The 19675-nt window shown below is 40.4% G+C and overlaps 1 protein-coding gene across 2 annotated transcripts; it reads right to left on the bottom strand.

Annotated features, from left to right (window-relative positions):
- Positions 1-1323: 1323 nt before the first annotated feature.
- Positions 1324-18868, bottom strand: hdlbpa (high density lipoprotein binding protein a). Of its 2 annotated transcripts, none has more exons than XM_067597852.1 (28): positions 18751-18868; positions 16477-16548; positions 11448-11562; positions 10699-10865; positions 9686-9901; positions 9365-9571; positions 9043-9258; positions 8716-8922; positions 8512-8619; positions 8318-8422; positions 8040-8118; positions 7793-7932; positions 7604-7708; positions 7389-7502; positions 7161-7247; positions 6937-7068; positions 6632-6850; positions 6118-6339; positions 5803-6021; positions 5529-5673; positions 5291-5445; positions 5110-5214; positions 4884-5018; positions 4374-4517; positions 3936-4115; positions 3121-3237; positions 2862-3002; positions 1324-2755 (listed from the first exon to the last, which is right to left on the bottom strand). In XM_067597852.1, exons 3-28 carry the CDS (start codon positions 11521-11523, stop codon positions 2666-2668), a joined length of 3831 nt encoding a protein of 1276 aa, XP_067453953.1. In that variant the 5' UTR covers positions 11524-11562; positions 16477-16548; positions 18751-18868; the 3' UTR covers positions 1324-2665. The 2 variants fall into 2 exon arrangements, with proteins under 2 accessions (XP_067453953.1, XP_067453954.1); XM_067597853.1 differs by having other exon boundaries at positions 5535-5673.
- Positions 18869-19675: the final 807 nt, after the last annotated feature.

Genomic DNA, 19675 nt, shown 5'->3' with positions numbered 1-19675 from the left:
GCAGTGGAGTGGTTCAGATGCAAAGTCAGACATGTCACATGCTTTAAAAGAGAACAATGTGTCATTTTATCTATAAGGCTAAAAAGAATTAAGATAGAGCTGAAACAATTCATTGAAACAGTTTGTTTTTCTAGACTAAACAGTAAATTACTTAATTTAAAAAATCAAAAATTGTTGGTTGCAGCTCTTAATTCAGATTTGTAGTCTACTGTTCCACTGTGGTGATGTACTGTAATGCATCAAACCAAATAAAATTCAGTTAGCAAACCAATTTACGTTCACATCCAAAAGAAACCATGCACATCATGGATACATGTTTATGCATGTTCCTCCTCATGTGTTTTCTTAGCACACAAAAATAATATACAGTACTACACTTTATAATACTAAGAGACATTAATTAAATTAACATAACATCTGCATATTTAAAAAGTATGAATGCATGCGTCAAATACATGACCTAGAGTCTTACTGTATATGCTTGGCATACATAATACCCTACAAGGCCTACAGTGTTTTAGTATTAAAGCTTATAACTCATCATAATGCACAGCTTAAAAACAAAACAAGAAGGAATATATTCTTCCACAGAGCACAAACTACAGACAACATGTGATAATTACAAGTCTGCAGGGTCTGTTCCTGTGTCTAGATAAAACAACATGTGCAAACAAAGCTCAGTGCACATTAGAACCTCCATAACATCACACAGCAGGGAGTTCAACTCTTATTTGAAGCTAATTCTCTTTTCCTTCATGGAGGCAACTGCACTGGTTGCTGTGTTGATCATTTAGTTTGACAGACCTCCTCATGTCCTCGCTCCATCACTGCTAGTTTACTGTTAGGACATACGTAGCATCAAGCAACACTGGACAACTAACATTAGCTAAATGTGCCAGGTTGTCTCACTGTTTGTTCTGAGGCCAGTGTCAAGTGTCACAAATCACTTAAGGGTTTCTTTTCCAACAACAGTAGCAAGATAGTGACTATATTTGACTGACTATTATTAAATCTAAGAATGCCACCTTCACATTCAAATTTGAGGAAACTGAAAACTGGAGTAGATGTGACTGTTACAACAAAATAAGAGATATGAAAAAAAGTAAATCTTTACATTAAAATGACAATTAGAGGTGGGACAAATATATGGATACAGCAATATATGGTATGTTTTCATATGATACTTTATCAAAAAGTAAGAAAGATGCAAATATGCCATATATAATGTGCCATATTTAACACTTTTGTGATGTTAGTGGTTATATTTTTATGTGGATGGAGTTAATTTTGCTCTTCTCACAGAAGACACAAGGATGCGCAAACAAAGATTTTCCATTTTTATTGACTTTTTGGACAATTTCTTTTCCAGTGTCATCCGTAACCGTTCACTTCAATGGTATTTGCATAATCTTTCATTCAATGCTAGGAGGATATAAACCAAGGTAGGCTGATGCTAGATGTTGAATTAGCAGCTAACAAGCTAAATCTGCACTCCTTGAGCAAAATTAAACTAATTACAATAACTGGGGGGGAAAAATGTTCCACAAGCTTTCAAAGGAACAATAAACACACCTTCCAGTTGTCCATTAAAAATGCACCTTGACATCATCTCTACCTGGTTTGTATCTTTCTAGTTGTAAGGCTGATAAAAAAGGGCCATTGCTATTGAACAGAACATCTGCATAGCAACTGGAAGACAAAGGGACTGGACACTGACCCAATACAGAGGATGAGTAACAGAGGACATCACTAGACAGATAGTTGGCACGAGATGGTCTGCTGTTTTGCTCACAAACACAGTCATTTTGTTTTATAGAGTGATTCACTTTTCAAAGTTGAAAATGGTTCCTTCAACAGTTAGTGTGAGGTTTGATGCGTTGGAGCTCTAGGCCTAGTGTTGTAAGAAGTTTAGTTCTGGCATGATCTCCGAGCATCTGGCAGTTTGAGTGGGTGCCGTTCTGTAGTGGCTGAAACCGCTCCCCCTCCCCCCCTTAGTAAAGTTTACCAATTCATAAGGCTACAAGGTACGTGCCACTACTTGACCATATTCACACAAGCACAGTTACAAGCAAATGGAAAGATGTGACCAGAGGACAACCACTACAATGTGCTTGAGGGCTAACGACTGACAATTTTCACTCAGCTACATGAGTAAAGCAGGAGGGGGGTGGGTTACTGAAACAGCTGGCCCCCCCGTTGGTCAGGCATCATGTCTGAACATGTCACCAGCAGTCATTCAATCCCTTTACCCCACTCTGCGAAGGCAACTATGATAAGGGCAGCTCAAAAAAAACTGATGTCTGGCCACCACTGAATTTGGTATAACAGTTCAAACCACAATGAAATGTCAGATCTAATCAACATTTAAATGTCAGTCTTTCACAGACTGTGTAGACTTAACCGCAACATCTGTCACTTTTTTTTTTCCTTTTTTTTTTTTAAGCATACAACAGTATTATTTAATGCAGATACGAAGCTCACGAGTCGATTACAGTATCTGAAAGCACTTTTTTTAGACTGATGAACCTGCAAGGGCAAGTAGACAGAAGGATGACATTCTCAGAACTGAGGACTTTTAGGGTCAGCGGTCAGTCCAGGTCAAGAGGGGACAATGAAGGGGAAGATTGTGTCCGGTTATGTTCAGGCCCATCTGTAGCAGCACGGCTTAGAAGCGCTTGGGTCCCCAGGGAGAAGTCTTGGTTGCCACTGGGGCTCCAAAGCTGGGGAAATCTTCAGAGCTGCTCATATCAGGGGCCTAAAAGTAAAATAAATAAATAAATAAATAAATAAATAAATATTGGATAATGAAAGAGATGAGCAATTCTAATTTCCAGTGTCAGATTTGTGTAAAAATGCTTCACCTTCTCATTGCCAGTGGTCCATGGAGCCTCCCTCACCACAAAGCCTTTGGATGGGCCACGATGTTCATCCATGGCGGCAGCGCTACCCCCAGGAGGCCTCATGTAAGCCATCTTTGCCTCATTCTCCACAACATCTGCCATCTGAAAAAAGTGGCACAGTAAAGTGTATTAGTGCTAATCAAAAAACAATAACATGACAGGCATTTCTTATAATACCTGTTGAAAGAAACCAACAGCTGTAACGCATAGAAAAGCTTACATATTCCTCTTCCAGGTTAAGAAGGTGGTCGATGGCTTCATCCACAAGCTCGGGACGACCTGTGACTGTCACAAGGTTCGGGTCTGCAGCTCCGCTCTGGGGAAACCTGAGATCAACCTGAAAAAGATGGATAACCAAGCCATGTCAAACACTAGATACACAAAATAGGGATTCGACATGAATGGAAATGACAAAACAAAACATGGTGAAGGGCCAGCAGGGCAAAATAGACCAAATTTGGATCTTTTTTTTCCTCTAAAAATATATTTATGTTTCTCCATTTTTCCCCCCACCGAGGGCACCGTCTGAACCGCTCACACAGAGTTGGGTCGTCATGGGTCTAACCTTGAATAGCTCCAGACCTGTAGGAAGAAGCCTGTTGCTAAGCTTGTTTGTGTGTAGCTGTTAGAGATTTGATGGGATTACAAGAGTTGCAATCCACCTCCCCCAAACCAGCCCACCCCAGCAGGGACAATTGACACCACTAAGTCAGAGCCATGCCACCATCATCTATGGGTGGCAGGGTGAAAGTGAGCAGGTATGTGATCAGATGTAATCGAATTAAAGAAAATAACACTAATATTAGAAAGATTCTTATTAATACTCCCATTATTAATAATCTAACTCTTCTTATTAATAACAAAGAAGAATTGAGGGTGGTAGCAAAAAGATCTCAGTGGCTGATATGTCAAAACCTCAATTACCAAACCTGAAATTATCTGCATGGCTAAATACTATAAGGGGTGAAGTGGAAAAATATGATAAAGATCCATTTTTGTTGTTTTAAACCACTAAGAAAATCTCAGCAGCCTCACCTTAAACTCATCCATGATCTTACGGATGCCCTTGCCGCGGGCTCCGATAATGCGAGCATGGACCCTGCTGTCTAGGGTGATGTCCTCAGAGATCATCTCTTCCAGCTCATCCACGATGGCCTGGATGGCATCCCGTGCAGCTATGGCTTTGTGCTCATACCCTGTAATAGTAATCTGATCCTGTGGAGAAACAGCAGCCAACTTCACATTAACACCAGTCCTGTAGCAAAAAAAACACTTATTTTGACAGAATTTCTATTAGTCTTTGATAGGATTCCTAAGCAGTAATATCATGAAGGAAATGGTAATTTAGCACCACCTGCTGTGCTGATGCAGTACATAAGACTTTTTTTTTGCCTGTATCATTTTTGATATGTAATGAAATGAAATGTATCTGTGAGAAAATGCAGGAAGGTTTCTACGGGAAAAATGCTATACCTGGTTTTCATCGCTCTTCTCTGGGAACTGGATGTTTACATCATGCTCGGTGCGGATGTTTGTAATAATGGCACCCTTGCGGCCGATGATTTTGGGGTGATACTTGGGGTCCACAGTGATGGTCAGCTTGAAGCTCCTGAGTGCCTGTAGAGGGGTTGATAGAAACAATGCTCTGGGTTAGAAGTCAAGCGAGTTTGACACCTGTTTTATCTTGTTCCACTGGAACAGATGGTCACCTACTGTGAGAAAAGTTAATAATTACATCTCCTTCGAGATTATCTTGAGGATAAGTTTATCTCACTCTCTCTTAATAGCTTAATTGTTCCACGTGAGTATGTCAATCATTAACACTGCAGAGACGCTTCAAAATACAACATAAACCAGAAAGAGCTCAGCTGAAGTGACCTCTGCTAAGCACACAGCAGACATTAAATTCTACCTGAATGCATCAGCTACAAAAGACATAAAATCCCAGTGTTGAAGAAGCTGTGAACCCCACACAATACTAACCCGATCCTCCTGCTCAGCCATCAGCTCTTTGACGCGCTCCAAGAGGCCCTCTTTGGCGCGGTCAAGGTGATTGGCCAAGCCGGTGATGGAGATTTTATCAGACTGCTGCTCAGGAGCAGGCACTTGAATATTAACCTAGAAACAGACAGAGAGGTCACTACAAAGTTGAAGCAAAATAAATTAACTGTGCATCCCTGAGCCAACACAAAATCTGTAACACACACACCTCAAATTCATCCATCATCTTGCGAATTCCACTTCCTTTCTGTCCGATGATGTAGCGATGAAGCTCAAAAGGCACTTCCACCTCAATAGTGACAGGAACCAAAGCCTGAGGAAAGACGACAAGTTAGGGAACAAAGCAATAATTATGAGAAATAAAATGGAGCTCTGTTATGGATACAGACCTTCAATGCTTCCACGGCAGCCTCGCACCGCTCTTTGCGGCCAGAAATCACAATCACGTCACACTTTTTAGGTGCGTTTGGATCAACAGGCTCCTTCACCTCCCCGTTGGCCTCTCCGTTCTCCTGGATAGGAGCCTCAGCAGGAGTAGCAGCAGCTGAAAGAGCCAATCAGACAAAGTTTGATGAGACAAAAATTTCATTATGGGACACCATTACCAAGTCTCTGAACTGACCGCACCTTTACCTTGAGGGTCCTCACGCTCTGGGAACTTAATCTGTACATTGTGATCTCTGGTGATCTGCTGGATCCGTGAGCCCTTGGGACCCATGATAGAACGGTGGAACTTCTGAGCAATCACACACTCCATGGTCACTTGAGCATCCTGGGAAATAATGTGGAAAGGGAGAAAAACAAAAACAAAAAGAAAGGCAAATCAGTTGCATTCACAACATGAGGAAAAGATAAAGATTTTAAAAGATCATCTAAGCAAAGAGAAACTGTGTTCACTAACCAGGTCCTCAACAATCTCCTGCATGCGCTTTTTGGCTGCCTCCACACATTCTTTGGCTCCTTTGAGGGTGACCTTTTCACTCGCAATACCCGTGCGAGGGAAGCTCACCATCACGCCACCGTATTCATCAGCAAGGTCCCTAAGGACTTGGCCACGGCGAGACACAAAGTAGCGGTGATGCTTGGGATCAACGTTCATAGTATCCTCGACAACATTGTCCTGTAATCAAAGACCGCAGATTTGTTTAATATTTCAGGCTTTGAAAGAGAACCAGAGCTTTGTCCTGCTATGTTCAAAACTCATTTGGATCCTTACCAAACTCTTGATGAGCTCCTCCAGCTCCTTTTGGGCCTCCCGCACAGCTTCTTCAGTGCCGATCACAGTGATGAGCTCCTGGTCTTTGTCCTCTGCAGTGGGGAAAATGATCCTGGCCCCGGTGCTGTCACGAACCTTACGGATGTTTCCACCGCCTTTTCCAATGAGGAACTTGTGGTATTCAGGCTTTGCGCGCAGCTCGGCAGTGTGGCTCTTCGTTTGCTGAGGAAAAACATTTACAGAATAAATTCTACACCAAGACATTACGCAAAAGATAAACTTCAAAAGATATAACAGATGGAAAGTCCACTTAGACTCAACTCACTTTAAGAAGAATGGGGTAAACATGATTTATTCACTTCAATGTTTTCTTAAGGAGACTACAGCAGCCAAAACAATTTAACCTCACAATGTGCTATGCACACTTGCCATTTATATTCTGACAGCTGAAAGGACACTAAAAGAGGTTCTCAGCATTTGGTAATGTATGAGGCACAGAAACATTCATACAAACCTTCTCCTCTGCCAGGGCAAGCAGTTGCTGCTTGGCTTTCTCCACCTCCTCTACAGGGCCTCGGATGGTGACCTTATCAATCCCTGAGCCTTCAGTGGGGAAGTGGATGTGCACGCCGCCACACTCCTCCATGATGGAGCGCACTAAACGGCCCTTTGACCCGATCAAGGAGTTGTGCAGCTTGGATGGAATGGATACCTCCATCTCTGTGATGTTTGCCTGAACACAACAAGATGCTGATTAGGCACATGTATGAGATGAAGACAACATTTAGATACTAAGCTGTGTTTCTGTACAATGCTTACCAGCTCCTTCTGAATGGCTAAGATACGATTCCGTGCAGCCTCACAGTTTGCTTTCTTCCCTGTGATGACAATCATCTCAGAGTTGCTGTTCTCAGCAGGCAGGTCGATTTTTGTGTTAGTTTCCTCCCGAATCTAGAGAGCATAATAAACCTTTTTGTCAGACCAGACTAGGACTGATAAACAACCTCATTTAACTACATCAATTCTATTTCAGTATGCAGTACCTTTTTGATGTTTGATCCTCCTTTTCCAATTATGTTTCTATGGAACTGCTTGAAGATGGGGACTGAGACAGAAAAGCTGTTCTCCACCTGACCAAAGGAATCACTGAACATTAACACTCAATTGCAATTAATTTGCCATTCACAACCACTTGATGGTACTATAAAAGAGTATCTTAACCAAAGTACCCAAAATTAAAACATGAGACAAACAAATTCTTCAAGATTTACCATTTCAGCCACTATCTTCTGCATGAACTTGGAGCATTTTTCCACCTCAGTTCGTGGACCCCTAAGTTGAACGATGTCACTTTTCTGTGCTGGGTCAGGGAAGTTGATGATGACCTGGGACAAGCAATGTTCAGAGTTATTAAAGTAAATTTAATGGGTTCAGTACAGTCAAACAGACACCATATACCAGCCAATATAAATAGTCTCCAACTCACCTCTGGGAATTTGTCGCGCACTTCTTTTATCTTCTCCCCTTTTTGGCCGATGATGGCTCTGTGAAAACGCTGTTCGATGATCAAGTCCTTTGTACGCTCATTCTCCTGCGAGAGTATAAGTATATTTAGTAATGGCACATCAGGATCCAATTTGCAAGATCTTGTTTGTGAACTCAAGTTTCTACTAACCATGCGTGACGCAAGCTCAAGCAGCTCCTTCTTGGCTTCCTGCACACCCTGGGGATCCCCCTCAATGCGGATCAGGTTGCTTTTCTCGTTGTCAGGGGGGATGCGGACAGTCACCTTGTGCAGCTCTTTGATGCGGTTGACTGTAAATAGGTCGATAAATATGTGGTTTGAGAAGAAGGCTGATCCAGGTTTTGCTGTGCTGCACATATCTCAGTACACCAGCCTTTGCAAGCAACTCTGTACTTACTGTTAACACCTCCTTTTCCAATCAGGTGACGGTGGAATTTGGGATCAACGCTGATCTCTGTGTAGTCCATACGGCTTACCTTTAAAAGGTGAAAGAAGACAAAAACATGAATATCAATTCCATATATATGAACTGTAACTGTTAAGGTGCTTTACTTGGAGCATCTTATGTTGAGGCTTAGTCAACAAAATACCTCCTTAATCTGCTTTCTAGCTCCTGATCTTGACATTTGATTGACATTAGGCTTTCAGTCTAGGTCCAAGACATTAATTACTCACCAAATCTGTAACAATGGCTTCAATCTGGCCCTGCACCAACTGCACGTCTTTGGTGGGACCCTCCAGGGTGATCTTATCTTCTCCCTCAGTGAACTCAATGTGCACCTATACGCAAAATATACCAAAAAAGAAGTTAAATATTAAATATTTAATCTTTTAAGCACAACAATTAAGAAATCCACCATTCAACAGACCTTGGGCATTTGTTGAGTAATCTTGGCTAAGTTCTGCCCCTTCTTGCCGATAATGAAACGATGAAGCCAAGAAGGAGCTGTTACCGAGGAAACAGTGTAGCTGTTTGCCTACAAACAGAAGAAAATTATTGGTTAAAAAAAAAGGTACTACTCATCACTTTTTATCAGTGTGAGTCTTCATCATATGACTGATCATCATTTTACCTTGGCATAAACTTCAGTGAGGGCCTGACCCAGACGGTCTGGCTCCCCACGAAGGATGACAGTTTCTGAGCTGCTGTCAGAGGGTGGGATCTCAACTGAGACACCAGTTCTATCCAGGATCTCTTGCAGGGTGTTTCCCTTGGGGCCAATCACATATTTGTGCTGAGACTTCTTCACCTCCACTGCGATGGTGGTGGCATTCTTCTTCTGCAATACACAAGAGTAGATGATCAAGGACTTATGTAACATTTAACTCATCATCCACCAGCATAATAATCTGCAATAGCACAAACATTTAGAACTGATTTGCCAAAATTGTAAGCATACCTTATCTTCAGAAACCTTCTTGATCATAGCCACAGCAAGGGCAACCTGCTCTTTCTCCCCAGTGATGACAATCTCAGTCTTGTTCACACTTGGAGGGGGGACATTGATGCGGGCACCGGTTTCTTGCATCATCTCTCCTACCAGCTTATTGTAGGCACCAGTGATGAATGGGTGGTACACCTTGTCAATGTTCACCCTCTCAACAGCACGCTTGTCCTAAAAAGAGGAAAAAGACAAACAGGGGAAAAAAATGAAATATCACAGCTTTAGGAGTGGAAAGACAATCTCTTAAAAGCGAAGCAGTTCTGATGAGCAATGTTACCTGCTCAGCTGAGATCAACAGGATCTCATGCTTAGCCTTCTCCAGGCCCTCCTTGGTACCAGAGATCTTGATCTGGTTGCTGGGGTCGTCAGGTCGTGGGATTTGGATTTTGGTGGCTGTCTTGAGCTCTAGCTCCTGCAGTTTCTCCCCATTTTTGCCGATGACAAAGCGGTGGTGCTCCTTGGGGATGGCAACAGTAGCTGAAGCCTGTTAAGATAAAAAAACAAAAACAAATGTACAGTTGGCATCATTGTCTTTGACTGTAAACACAAAAACCATCCATGGGACACATTTATCATTAACAAAGAAGCATCTCTTGACCTGAGTCTGCAGTCGGGACACAATCTCCTTGCGGGCCTTCATCACGGCATCCAACTTTCCAGAAACCATGATGGAGAGACCCTGATCTTTTGCCAAGGAGAGTTCCAGGTGGGCTCCGGTCTTGTGCATGATGTCCACACAGACCTTTGCTTGGTCTCCTTCCCCAAACTGGTTGATGTCCTTGTACTTGCGCTCTTCCAGCGGCACATGGAAAACCTAGTTCATGTGGGAAAAGAATAATTAAAAGTCCATCTAGTCGAGTCATTCTCGATCTTTCAAATTAAACGACCTTTAAAAGTAAACAAAACTACTGGTAATGAAAACTAAAACAAGGTGATGACCCAGAAAGGCAGTGAAAACTGGAAGGGTAAACTGGGAGGCAAGTATGTTTTAAAGTAGGTAGTGTGTCCACAGGGACACAGAAAAGCCAAGCCTAACCAAAAACAAAAACAGTAAAGGCAAAAAGTATACTATTTTAGCTCTCAAATATGCAAAACCATTAAAGTTTCCAATGGCACCAAGCCCAAATAAAGTCCTCATAGAACCAGTAGGACAAGTAATACTTTTTTTTAAATATTTGCTTATATTTGGCTTAAAAAAAAAAAAAAAAAAAAAAAAAAAACACTAACCCATAATTGCACAGAAAACTATGAACACAATCCATGACTATGAATAGAAGCAAAGCTTCCAGCAGAAAATCTTTAATTGTCAGCAACTACAGCAGAACATAACACAAATGTCAAAGAAACTACAATAATGAAAAAAACATTTAAAAGGAAGACTTTCTAGTACACAGAGTATGCCGTGGTTCACAACCTTTTTGGCCACCTGTTCCCTCTTAAAATAAAGCAAAGTCTATTTGTGGCACCTGATCATGAGCCAAAATATAATAAATGATATCTGATAAGAATTAAAGCCAGTTTTACCATCATTATCAATCACTAAAAAGGCTTTTACAATAATTAGTGACCTGTTTTGTTAAATAGGTGGCAGTTACTTTAAAAATGTTATACCTGGGTGATAACAGAAGACTTCAGAGGACGAATCTTGGATGTCCAGGCGTTGGCAGTTTCCTGGGTCCCCTCAGGTGAGGCCGCCTTCTCGGGCAGAGGTGGGAAGGCATCCTTGTAGGTAGGAAGGGCATCCTCCTCCTCTCCAGCACTGGGTCCTGCACCAGCAGCTGAGCACACAGAAAAAGACAGACACAAGTCAACTTCTGGCTCTGTGTTGGCATTTTATCATCAAGCACAGCCTTATGGTGCAGACACACCGAATCCGGACCATTGAATGCTCCAGCCAGTGGTGACGTGGTGGGTGACGTACTGCGAGTTGGGCGGTGCTTGGTTTTTGCACTGCCATTTTCAACATGGCATTTCTGTCACAACTTTCTCATTTTACAGCTAAACATCACACTAAAGTATGTTCAGAAGACATTTGAGACATAAAATATGCAATGCAGTAACAGAATCTGATTCATATTTGATCAGCAACACCTAGTTTATAGTTTGATCTGAGTTTCGTGAGCCGGCCACATTAGGCTGGACAGACCTCATCTGCATAAAGTTGAGGTTGAGTTGTAATTATGCAAATTCAGATATGGCGGTTGGTCTGTCAACTCGCCATGCCGTATGCATCATCGGCTGCGTGGCTGGATCTCCTGCTCTCCATAGAAAATGAATGGGATCCGTCAACGGATGTCAAATCGATCCAGTGTGTCTGCACCATTAAACATCCACCTATCCACCTGAGGACAAATACTCACCACCACTCTGCTCTGGCAAGAGCCCGTTGCGGTGCTCATTGAAGCTTTCCTGCGTAAGTACAGCGACTGAGCTCATGGTCAAAATCCCACGTTAACACAGAGTCCGAGTGTGCCACTGAAAGGAAAGTTGACATTATTTTCACAAGTTTGGCAACATCAGAAAGACAAAAAGAGCATAATATATAAAAGGCCCTGAAAACATATTTTCTCAATCAGCTATTCAATAGGAATGATGAATATTAAGAAGTTACGTATATGAACACACAATTTTCTGCCAAAATTAAAACAGTTTTTGTTATTTGGGAGATTTCTGTATTTGTGTGTTGTTTTTCTCAACTCAGTTGGGAAAGGCAACATTTTTTTTTATTTAGCAACATTTGAAGCTAAACCTGGGTGGTATTCCAGAAAGTGGGTTTAACAAACACTGAATCCAACCCTGAACTGAGTTGATGAACCCTGCGAGGGGAAATTCAGAGTTTGTGGCTTCAGAACAGCTGATCAGAGTCAGTTCAGTCGCGTCAGACTATGTTCATTCTTGAGTTAAGTGCATGCATGACGAATGAAAAAAGTAACCGTGAATGAAGCTCCAATACTACGATTCACCATGGCAACAGGTAAATAAAAGGCAGAGCCTCCATTTTAATGCAGTGGGTAGCTGTCAGTCTGAAGAGTGAAGCCAATGAGGAGCAGCCTGCATTCTTTGTAATGGCCAGCAGGGGATGACTCCACTGATTGCAAAAAGAAGTCCAACTACAAGGAAGTCTGAGAAAATGACCCTGCTTATCACTCTATTTATGACCTCAGTAAACATTTTCCTAATGAGTTTATGGTCTCAATCTCTAGTTTCAAGTCTTCTTCAATACAGCATGATGTTCATTTTGTAAATTATGGTCCCATTTAGAGTTAAAAAGATGATAAAGCAGGGTATGCTTTAGGGCATGGCTACCACGGCAACAGGATTGGTTCGGTTATGTAATCATGGCGTAACCCCACATTCACAGAGTACAGGCCTAGCTGCTGCTATTTCACAGTGTGTTTTCAGTTCAATAGAGTTAATTGTAACATCTTGGTCGCCTAAAACATCTTGTTCAGTGTTTGGTTGTAGTAAAAGACCCTCTAAGGAGTTGGATGTTCAGTTTTTCCCCGAAAGTATATTTGGTTTTAATGGTTTTAAGTCTGTTTTTCACTAGCGAAAATTAGCACTAGCATTATCACAGCTCCAAAAATCCAAGATGGCGATGGTCAATCGCCAGACTCGAGGCTTCAAAACAGCAGTGCACAAACCAGTGGGTGTCATCATGGTGACTATGTGCTTTTTTTTTTTTTAAAAAGTCTTTGATTTTAATCCAGTGGAGGTAGAAATATTAATGCATGTGTATGCGGACTGTGAACATTTATCTTTAAAAAAAAGATAGCAGTGACAGAACCTGAGGTGAAGTGGGGAAAAGAGCTCATAAGTTAACAAAGTTTTAGCTTACACCTGATCCAGTAATATTGAGTGTGATTTGCAGTTGAAAAAGCATCAAGGTTCAAATTGAGTGTAAATGTTCAAACATCTATTTGGATTTTCAATAGTATTCAGTGACTTTATTTCAACAAATGAAATAAATTTACTGCAACAAATGCAGTAAATCACTGCAATGCGGTTACAACAAGTTAGGACTTTAGGCAGCCTTAAAGTCGGCAGCTGCACCACAATCCTGCGCAGTCAGAAATATTAACATATAATTTCCAATATTACATGAAAACTATGATAATGTGAATGTTCCATCAGTGCGACCAATCACATCATGATTGTTAGAGATATTTATTCATTGATCTTCTGTGTCTAAACATTATGTGCAATAAACATAACCTCTGATCAATGTCCACAGAGTAAGTGTTATAAAAAAAAAAAAACAACAACAATTCAACTTTCAAAAAAAAGGACATGCATAGATTTATTCTATGCAGAGAGTGAATTCACGCTGCGTAATATTTGAATGTGACGGCAAAATGTGCTGTTCAAACAAACGACTGCATAAAAAGTGGTAATGTTCTGAAAGATAGTCCTTGAGTAACCAACCAGGACTTTGATTGTGACACAGTAAACCTCCGCTAATTACCTCACTTCGATATGCGCTTTGATACAGACTGAATCAATGAAGACATTAAACAGCATGTCTGGCTCTGCTGGAGGGAGGAGACGGAGAGAAACTCCGTGTTTGTTGAAGAAAACCCGCCAGCAAGCAGGTTAGGTTCACAGAGTAAGTTACCGTGGTAACTGACCCAGGTTTTAAGTTACCTCTCTTTCTGGAGTTTTCACTAAACCCACTTTCTGGAATACCATCCTGATGACTGTTGTGAGGTTATTTATTTATGTCACCAGCACTGTCAATCATATGTAATCACACCACACATACACAGTCCTGATTTTGGAGTGGTAAACACGTAATGAATGATACCCATGGATGTTTTTTTCTGAGCTCAAACTTTGATTGCTTATTTAGTTCTACATGTAATGTTGCAGAAAATTCTTAAGATTTGAAACAAGGTTTCAGGCATTTAAAAGAAGGCACAAGATTTTAGGTACTTCATTATTACCAAAGTAATGTCTGTTTATTTTTTCCTCAGCACAGGCTTTAAAAAAAAAATGTACAAGATAAATTTCACAAGGTGATGAATGTTTAGTGTCACTCTAACCAGTATAGCAACTTCACATCTAATGATCGACAAACATTTCATCACTCTTATTTGTATTGTGTTACTGCAAAACTGAACTACACCAACATGCTGTATGGCTTTTTAGATTTAACCTGATACTGTATGTGCCAGCCAGATAAGGCTGATTAAATAAGAAATAAAATTTTGAAAATTTCAAAATCAATTCAATCAAACTCAATTGTCATGGTAGCTATCGCCAGATAAAATGATGCCCTTGACTGAATGGTTGAAAAAAGGAATTATCCTCTGAAGTGTTTAACACACAGGCATTTAGCATGGTAAACAAGCTTATCATAGGTGGACTTTGGGATTTTCACCTTTATCTAATCTTCCTTTATCAAAACAAAGCTCACAGAATAATCACATTTCTTGTCACATTACCATGTCAGCACTGTGTTTAAGTGTGCTCAGACTGTGAGTGGTGAGTAAATAGATTATACCTCTACTCAGCAACGCAAGGAAACCAGTAATATGGGCAAGGCCACAGCTACAGTACAGTTTGTCTTTCCAGAAGAAACCAGTTTGTCTCCTGTTGAACCGTCTTTGTCCAGTGCTATTCTAAGAATTGTAGGTAGGTGAGCAGGCTACAAGGTTAAGAGGATTTTTTCCCTACTGACCCCTCCATGTGTCCACGTTGAACAGGATTAAAGCAAACATCCAGCAAGGGAAAACTCTGCCTGCTCTAGGATCTTTGAACCAAATAATTCTCTCTAGAAAGTAACCACAAAGCAAATCCCCTGATCTATGACATTTATAAAAAGAGACCCCAAAGCTATTTTTATTCTGAATTATATAAACCTGGAAGAGCTGATTGAGTTCCGTTACCAATAATTATTTTGCTCTGTAAAGGGGACCAAAGCTCAAACCCACCTCACTATCACTTATGAAACTCCTATATATATGATCAAGAGTCAGAGCTCTTCTTTTCTGGCTGGCAGAGAAACTTTAAATTCTGTCCAACGAGAGCAGAGGAATGTGAATTGTTTTCGGGTGGATTTTGCCCCTAAGCATGCCTGAAATTCATCTGCAATGGAGAAACAACACCCAGATATCCACTAGTTACTAGCTGATACTGAAAGTTTTTTCCATTGAACAGGCAATTGAGGGAAACTTGCTTGAAGCTTCAACATGGAGGTAGGCAGCTCAGCAGGCCATTTTCCCCCCTACACATCTCAGAACACCCTTTCTGTGGCCTCTTCCTTGTCAGGCTTCATAAACTTAAGGCTGCTCTGCCTGGTACTCATTACTGTCTGCAAACTCTGTTGCCAATTTAAATATGCAAATATCTTTCAGTTAAAACACTTGTATGAGCAAGTGTCTTCACAAAAAAAAAAAAAAAAAGGATAGCAGGTTTATCCAAGCAACAAGCAATGTGTTCTTGTTATGAGGGTACATTTCTGTCCAGTTTCAGTTTTTTCATATGGATGTTATAGTTGTGAAATACAGACAACTTTGCAGCAATAATAATGTAAGTTTGGAGGTAGGCCGTCCCCACTTTCTTGACATTTTTGTGGCAAGAGAAGGTGCACAACATGTCAAACAAAGTCATCCATGATGTGGGGAAAACAAAGCCACGCCAAAGCAAAACAGACTAGGTTACATGTTAGCTTTATTTAAACTACTTAGCCTAACAGGTTACAGTGAACATTTACGTCCAATGTGACCGTTTCAGCCATTGAAAGAACAGTTTATAGCAAACTTAAATAGTGAATGGTAGTTTTAAGGGTTAAAACTGAGGATTTCTATCTCCAGAGTAGAGGCTGAATATTGAAGGGTTCAGATGAATCTTGAATGTCATTTTCACTGCCTGCTTTAGCTTGAAAGTGGGGAGGGAGGTTGAGTACAACACCAACTTACTTTTAGAAAAGCCTTACCTTAAAAAAAGGAGAGGGTCTTAATTACAATACCCATTTTAAAATGAATCACAAAGTTTGATAAATACAAACTGTTGGACAAAATATGTTTTGTCTTTTTCATGTTGCGGCTTTTTTTTTCTCCTCAGCTCGCTTTGGAGTTCTTGTGCCCCCTGTTGGCTAAAATTCAAACACTAACAAGACGGACTACATTAAATGCATATAAACATAGTATTGCATTGTGCTAAATTTCAGTGAAAAAGCTAAACATTTCTACAAAATGTGTTTAGCCAAAAAACCCAAAAGGTTTTTACTCCACAATGCTAATTATGCTTCATCACTACACGGTCAATTTTCCAGCTGTGGTTCAAGTGGGCAGAACCACATTTAGAGTAAACAAAACCGTATGCTGCCAGATGCTAAAGACTGAATTTTTGGCAGCGCTTACATTGCCAAAAGCTGTAAGAACTTACCAGCTAAATGGTCAGTTACCAGATAATCCGTCCTGTAAAGATGAAAGTTCCCGTCAGCCTGCCAGCTTTTGCCTGCCGACCACAAAGCAAAAAAGATTAGTTGGAAAAAAAAAACAAACTAAACATATTATGGCATCTTACTGTAGATTAAAAGAGCTAAAGAAATGAATATTTAACGGGCCTCACTTCAAAAACTTTGGGCACGTGGTGCACAAAGAAGAAAAATATCCTGATACTTGAAATTATATTTTTCCGCTTTACAAATCATATTAAATTTGTAATGTTGTGCACGTGTATGAGGCTCGTTAACTCAAACTACTATTGATTAATGGTTAGTGGATATTTATATAAAAACAAACAGTCATTAAACAGAAAACGGAGACATCAGCCTGCAAATACAAAAATCACACTTCATTCTGAACGTGAAACAGAAACGGTCCAACTTGAATATTTTGATAGTCATGGTTCTAGCAAGACTAGTAGGAAAAATGTTGCCATACTGCCAAAATACTGCCACCTCCGAAAGCCGAAACCACCCAAAATGAAGTATTCAGATAAAGTTGCTGCCAAGAAGCCGAATACTGAACACCAGTCAAGTATAAGTACCACTGGATCTCACTCTCCTTGACAAGCATCTGGCCTCAATAATTGGACACTGCTTTGTCAGACTTAAGGACAGACTTGGTAATTGATGAAGCTGCTGTGGGTGAACCAGGTAAACAGGCCACTGCTCTTTTATGCAACAGCCAGCAAAATTACACCATGAATATTTATTTTTGAAAAAGGTGTAGTTACTAAATAATGTATTATTTGATATGCCTAGCAATTGTTGTGTGGGAGATTTACATCACTAATTTGCCACTGCCGTCCAGAGTGTCCATGGCATGAGTCAAAGTTTCCATTAAAAAGGTGTGCACGGTCTTCCATGAAGTTTGTTTTTATGAATGCCCAGCATTCCTGTTGGAAGGGGCATAAAAATCTGTTGTACTGCCTCTTGTTCTTGCGCAATATTTATAAGGGAGGCACTAAATGAGATGTAATCACCTACTAGCTCCTACTGTTATCATTTAGTATAGTAGTATAAGCATAGTAAGCATTTGGCCTGTTTACTCACTAGCATTATTAAATAAACTAGTGACAGATTACACCCCCCTGCTACACCAGCAACCAGTTAATAAGGAGTAAATCCATGGCTTAAAATGAAAAGGTGTGTTATAATACACTGCTGCCAAGTTGCTCTGCACAAACTACCATGTCATGCTTGCAGTTGTGCGTTTCATTTATACCTACAAACACAGAAAATACCAAAGACATAAGTGACAGAAGTAAGAATAAAGAAATGTGGTGTTATGTCATGCAGCTCATGAGATCACTCGTGTTAATGAGCTGCTAACAAGTGAACGCTGACTTGTCTCGCCTTGCTAGTTAAAACTTGCATTGACGTTAGCTGCAACATGACAACCTTCGAGCCTACAGACTATAACGTTATACCCAAAGCCCAGATTAAGGATTTAAGTAGCTGGTTAGTGTGAAGGCTAGCTAACACGATACCAAGTTAACTAGCTGACAGTTGCCAACGCCACATTACAGTTATTGCTAGCTGCCGTCATGTTGGCTATAGCGTTAGTCGAACATAAAAACGTACTAAGATCAAGACAAACTAACATTATCTGGACTGTCAGAGACACTAAAATAATGCCAGATGCCTTATGTCTTCGCAGAAGTGGGATCTTCAGCAGTAAAAATCGCTGTATGACGGATTACTAGCTCAGCAACCCGAGCTAGTTAGCAAACTTGCTAAAAACTTTGACTGTGCGACTGTGACACGTAGCTGCTCGGCTAATAGGTAGCTCACTCACTCAAACAGACCCACACACATAACTTCAAGCTGTACCACAGCCAGCTAATGACATTAAGCTACAATAAAATAACTATGCTATACGCATAGACAGGGGTCTGTCATTTTTCGTATAAATAAAGCCGACACTAAAACGTTGGTTAAAAGTACAAGTTGAACTGTAGCCCTTAGCTTGCGAGCTAATATTAGCTTGCACTACAGTTTGTTCTCCTAGCTCGCTAAGTCCACGTAGGCACACAGCTGAGCAGCGGAGACATGACACGGAGTCAGGCCAGAACATACTGCAACGCTCATGGTTCAGCAACAAAACTGTCTTCCCAACAAGTACCACCACCCCTGTTATGTACATGAAAGGTAGAAGTCATATATATCGGGAAAGGAGTCATGTCCAGTAGAGAAAACTGTAAAGTACTTACTTATTTTTATGTTCTCGTCTGCCCTGAAGGTGCAGAAACTGAGATGAAATTCCACTGGCGAGAAGGTGGGATTGAAGCCTGACGGATATATACCAGCGCCGCCCACCAATCACATCCTCCGACGTCACGTCAAAGAGTCCGGTTACAAGTAACTTATTTTCATGAGGATTTTTTGTTTGTTTGTTTCAAACAAGAGATGTGTCTGAAAATGTTGCACAAGTGTTTTCCAGTTAATTCAGTTACTGTAAAATACAGGCTAAATATTGACCTTTCTTTGTTACATCTCCTACCACACAGATTAAACGATAACTCATCTTTTTGGGGGGGGGCTATATCTTTTTGGGGGGGGACTGTACCTTTGGTCAGACTTTTGACTTATGACCTTAATCTTTTTTTAAAACAGGGAATTAGATATCGAATTCAAACCCAAAATTGAGTATTTTTTTTCTGATGAAGTGCCTGTCAAGAAAGTGTATGTTATTAATCGTATTTCTATATTAGCAAAATTCCATATATACCCCAGCAAATTTGCAAAACAGAAACTCAACCTTACTGTCTTCGTGTCCTACTTAAAATCCTATCTGGACACACTGAAATACCGCAAAACCTGTAGAGCTGTGAAAACCGAAGCCTTATGTAAAGAAATTGATTTGTAATTTATGTCATTTAATTTTGTTTTTGTTTGCTTTTTATTTTCATTTCTTTATTGATGCATGATGATCTGTGCTCTACTTTGAGCCTACATTGTCTTGTTACTGTTGTTGGAATAGTAAACCTGTTGTAAATTCCATTGTGTAAATAAAGTTGTTTTTTTTTTAATCTTATTATATATATATATATATATATATATATAATATTTTAAACCTGCAAATGTGTTTTAGGTTATGTTCTACTGCTGCCTATGTGTGTATGTGTTAAAATAGCG

This window comes from Thunnus thynnus, chromosome 8 (assembly GCF_963924715.1).
Source record: "Thunnus thynnus chromosome 8, fThuThy2.1, whole genome shotgun sequence".
In the NCBI taxonomy this organism is placed as follows: domain Eukaryota; kingdom Metazoa; phylum Chordata; class Actinopteri; order Scombriformes; family Scombridae; genus Thunnus; species Thunnus thynnus.
The sequence above is the reverse complement of the archived record's forward strand: the minus strand, read 5'-3'. Positions and strand labels throughout refer to the sequence as shown.